The sequence below is a fragment of the Cannabis sativa genome, chromosome 7, assembly GCF_029168945.1.
Source record: "Cannabis sativa cultivar Pink pepper isolate KNU-18-1 chromosome 7, ASM2916894v1, whole genome shotgun sequence".
NCBI classification, from domain to species: domain Eukaryota; kingdom Viridiplantae; phylum Streptophyta; class Magnoliopsida; order Rosales; family Cannabaceae; genus Cannabis; species Cannabis sativa.
Window position 1 is genome coordinate 50,868,506 of NC_083607.1, and position 5,095 is coordinate 50,873,600.

The 5,095-nt window shown below is 30.5% G+C and overlaps 1 protein-coding gene across 1 annotated transcript; it reads right to left on the minus strand.

The window, feature by feature from the left end:
* Positions 1–594: 594 nt before the first annotated feature.
* Positions 595–2,417, minus strand: LOC115696476 (cannabidiolic acid synthase-like 1). Its single transcript, XM_061118928.1, has one exon. The coding sequence runs from the start codon at positions 2,384–2,386 to the stop codon at positions 749–751; it is 1,638 nt and encodes a 545-aa protein (XP_060974911.1). The 5' UTR covers positions 2,387–2,417; the 3' UTR covers positions 595–748.
* Between the last annotated feature and the right edge of the window lie 2,678 nt (positions 2,418–5,095).

Below are 5,095 nucleotides of genomic sequence, written 5' to 3' on the forward strand. Positions count from 1 at the left end.
ACATATCTCGCCATTCAAGTTTATTCAAATATTAGACTTAGTTTGTATAATGTGTATTATACGCAAAGTGTCTTAGCAGTCATCATGCCTGATCTTCATCTTCTCATGCATAGCGAGGTTGATCCCTCGCCTTGTACCTTTTATCGTAGAACGATTTCTCATCAACACACGAGACAATAGTTTGTATATCCTTATCTCGCTTAAGACTTTACAATCAACAAGTTATAAATATTGTCCACCATCTCTTCATTTAATCAGTTGTTCCATTCAAATACTCATTAATATAATTACTATTAATCGATTCCTATTCTCGCATTTTGACACTTGTCCTTCTCTGAAGCACTAGCTGAATTTTGGGTATAACACCTTGAAAAGGACAGACCACTAACTAAGCGTAAGTACACCACATTGTTGATTATTATATTAGTAGAAATCACGTGTACTAATAAATCGTGGGAGTAATATTTAATCACATAATCTTGATTACTTTCCACTGTGTAGACAACACAGTAATCAACAATAACAATATGATAAGGATTTAAAAGAATTTATAAATCAACCAAATAATCATGAAACAAACATGTGGACCGAGTATTAAAAATGCAATACAATAATTCTCTTCTTTTATTGATAAGTGAAAATTTAAGATAACATTAAAATAGAGTTTTAGTTAAGGCACAAAAACCCAACATTATTTATGTTATAAGGACTAATAATTTGATAAGAGAAATAGATCTATTTAAGATAATTAATGATGACGTAGGGGAAGAGGTGGGATGCTTTGTTCGTTTCTAAAGAAATTATCGGGATCAACCTTGGTTTTTACTTTTACTAACCTATTAAAATTTTTACCAAAATACTTTTCACCCCAAATACGTGCTTGTGTGTAATTATTAGGACTCTCGAAATTAGTTTTTCCTAAATCAAGGTCCCTATAATTGAGATACGCCATTCTTGGATTTTGGGACACATAAGGAGTCGTGAAATTATAAACATTCCGAATCCAGTTTATATGCTTTTCATTATCTTCTTGCTTCTCCCATGAAGCTATGTACCAAATTTCATACATGATTCCAGCTCGATGAGGGAATGGAATTGCTGATTCTGAAATCTCATCCATTATACCACCATAAGGGTAAAACACAAACATCCCAACTCCTACATCTTCTTCATATAATTTTTCCAAAATTGTGACCATTGCGGTTTCTGGAATCGGTTTCTTAACATAGTCTAACTTAATCGAGAAAGCCGCCTTCCGCCCACCTGATCTATCAAGCAAAATTTCTTTTTTAAAATTAGTTGTGTTGTAATTTACAACACCACTGTAGAAGATGATAGTATCAATCCAGCTCAACTGTTTGCAATCTGTTTTTTTAATACCCAATTCAGGAAAGCTCTTGTTCATCAAGTCGACTAGACTATCCACTCCACCATGGAAAATGGAGGAGAAGTAACTGTGTATTGTTGTCTTATTCTTCCCTTGATTATCTGTAATATTCCTGGTTATAAAGTGAGTAAAGAGTAATAATTCTTTTTCATACATGTAAGCAATATTTTGCCATTTGTTAACTAACTTGACAAGCTCATGTATCTCCATGTTCTTTTTAACACTGAATATAGTAGACATTGATGGGACAGCAACAAGTCTAATTTTCCACGCTGCAATGATTCCAAAGTTTTCTCCTCCACCACCACGTATAGCCCAAAACAAATCTTCCCCCATGGATTTTCGATCTAAAACTTTTCCATCAACATTGACTAAGTGCGCATCAATGATATTATCAGCCGCGAGGCCATAATTTCGCATCAATGCTCCATAGCCTCCTCCACTAAAGTGTCCACCCGCGCCAACAGTAGGGCAGTACCCAGCAGGAAAACTAAGATTCTCATTGTTCTCATTGATCCAATAATAAACTTCTCCAAGGGTAGCTCCGGCTTCAACCCATGCAGTTTGGCTATGAACATCTATTTTGACCGAATGCATGTTTCTCAAGTCTACTATAACAAATGGGACTTCAGATATGTAGGACATGCCCTCAGCATCATGACCACCGCTTCGAGTTCGAATCTGCAAGCCAACTTTCTTGGAGCATAGAATAGTGCCTTGGATATGGGAGACATTTAAAGGAGTGATGATAACAAGTGGTTTTGGGGTTGTTTCAGAGGTAAATCTAAGATTTTGTATGGTCGAATTTAGGATAGACATATAAAATTGGTCGTGTTGAGTGTATACGAGTTTTGCATTTGTTACATTGGTGGGAATATATTGTGAGAAGCATTTAAGGAAGTTTTCTTGAGGATTAGCTATTGAAATTTGGATATTGAATGAGAGAAAGAAAAATATTATCTTGCAAACATACCAAAAACAGAATGTTGAGTACTTCATTTTTCTTTAGTCGTAATGTTGGCAATTACTATGAATGGAAAACTATCCTATTTATAGCTTTATAGATTGGAGTGGGGGTAAAGAAATTAACTAAATATTTTGTAATTTGATACTCATTAAATATTCACATGCCGTAATTTCTTTTTTACCAAAATTAGGCACCTTTGTTAGGTGCAGCACTTATTAAAAATAAATGTACATGGTGCATTGAATAATTGAGCATCATTTATTGATGAAAAAAAGTTAAGATGATTTTTTTAAATTTCCTATGGAAAAAAAATTTTCTATGACAAGAAAGCGCTTGCAAATATTTATCTATGGATCTATTTGTCTTTTTTTTAATAAAGTTATAAGAATCACTCATGAATTTACAATGCAGACATCCACAAATAGCACAGAAATCTCCTTGAACTAGGATAGCTCATTGTATAACCGAATAGCATGTTTTGTCAAACTTTGAACTTCTAAAGTAAGCGAGCAACATGGGACAAAACTACCCCAAGAAATTTAGACAATAAAGCTATAACGTCTTCAAACTTCACACCAAAAAAGCTAGAGATTCAACACGTAACACTAAAAAACTACACGCCAACTCATATACAAAATGGTCCACAAAACATCTACAAAAAAAACATGGATAAAAAAGAGTAATTTGCGACATAAATATCTATTTTAACTTCCAGTTGCAAATAAATACCTACGTTTTATTTTTGGCGCTAATAATACCTAAGTAATATTTTGGGAACTCTGTAGGTACTCGACCATTAAATATTAAGTCATTATCCACGTGTCATTTTCTTCTTGGTATATTTAATTTAATTTTTTTTAAAAACAAAAATTTAATAACTTAGACCAATTAGAAATGGTCACGTGGTAATTTACTTAACACTTAACAGTTAGGTACTTATAAATATTTCAAACTTATAACTTAGGTATTATTATCGGCAAAAAACACACTTGCAATTTTATTTTCCACTGATTAATAATTGTAGCTAGAAATGTATAGTATATTCAAGTTATTTAATCCTATAATAATCAATACAATCAATAATATAATCATCCTGTAAGTGGTAAAATTATCTTACATCAAGTACAATGACTTAAGTTCCATCATTTGAAAAAACATGATAATTTTTTTGTATTTTATTTGTATTAATTTAAGCTTTCAAATTAATTTAATAATTTGAATTTCTTTTTTTTTTTCATCAAGTACAATGACTTAAGTTCAATCATTTGAAAAAACATAATAATTTTTATTATTTTATTTATATTTAATTTAAGCTTTAAAATTAATTTAATAATTTAAATTTATTTCTTTTTTCTAAATAATAATTTTTTTTTTTAAGATTAATTACTATGGAACAATTCTTATATTATAAAATTTTAAAGTTTATAATTATTGTGGTGGAAAGTTTTAAGTTTTTATTTGTTAATATATATTGATGGATGTATTACATAAAGTGTAGTAGTGAACAATAAAATATCACATGCAATAATAATAGTAATCAAATGAAAAAATTTGTCAAATAAAAAATTGAATATTAAATTTTGTCATATAAAAAAATGCATAATAAATAGATGAAAAGTTTTGCAGTAAAAAATATTTAAATGATCTCGATTACCCTCGATCTCATTAAAATTGAATACTCTATGATAACTTTGAATAATTATAAGACGTATAACATGGCATTAATATCATCAAAATATAATAGTTTATTGTTGAAAAATTTATTGGATGTGTAAGTGCACATAATTACAATTTATTTATTATGGAAGTACATACAATAAAACAAAAGTTAATATTTCTTTATATATATATAATTTTTTTCTTCCCTTGGGTTAGTTATTTTTTGTTTTATTTATTTTAATTTGTTGTTGGCGACATAAAACAATATTGGGTTGTTTTTATTTTATTATTAGTTATGTGAAAAAAATATTAAATAATTTAATATTTAAAACTAACCAATCCAAAATAAATTAGATTGTGTTAACGCAAATTTTCGTTAACTAAATTTAAGCCTAACAGTGACAATCTCACATAGAAAAAATAAAAGATGTAAAATGAAAATATGAACACACAGGATTTTTTACGTGGTTTTACAGTTAAAATTATGCATAGTTTACGAGTCAATCTTATTCAGATTTCTGACAGTTTTCTCAGAGCCTTTTTTGTATGCTTTTTTCGTCCACTTTTTTGATCTTACTTGCCACTATTTATAATCACATAGTAGGCAGTTAATTAAAAAGTTGACTGTAATCTTTTTACAACGATCATCCCCTAAAATTATGGGGTTTGATTACATATCACGTTGTGTAAATGCGGTTATTATTTGAGAATCATATAGATGTGATCCTCTCGCATTTATTGGATCAAAATGATCGTGTATTTGAATACATCTTTAATTATTGTGTATGAGGATGTCCCTACAGGAGCTTGGTTCCAGTGACCGTGATAGCGAGCTGGAGCCTTTTTCCTTATCCTTCCGAGGTCGACAATGTACGCCTTGTTGCTTCTTTGTTTAAAAGTTTATCACTTTATTTGGGACAATCTTAATTCTTGTTATTAGAGTTTCTCGAAGCTTGCCATATCTCTATGATCTGATCCCAAAGTTATAGGGATTTCTTTGGTTACTCACGATGCGAAAGCTGAATTTGCTAAGTGTTGGCGTGCTGCGCGGATTGCTCACTGCCCGGCTAAGAGGACTTCGT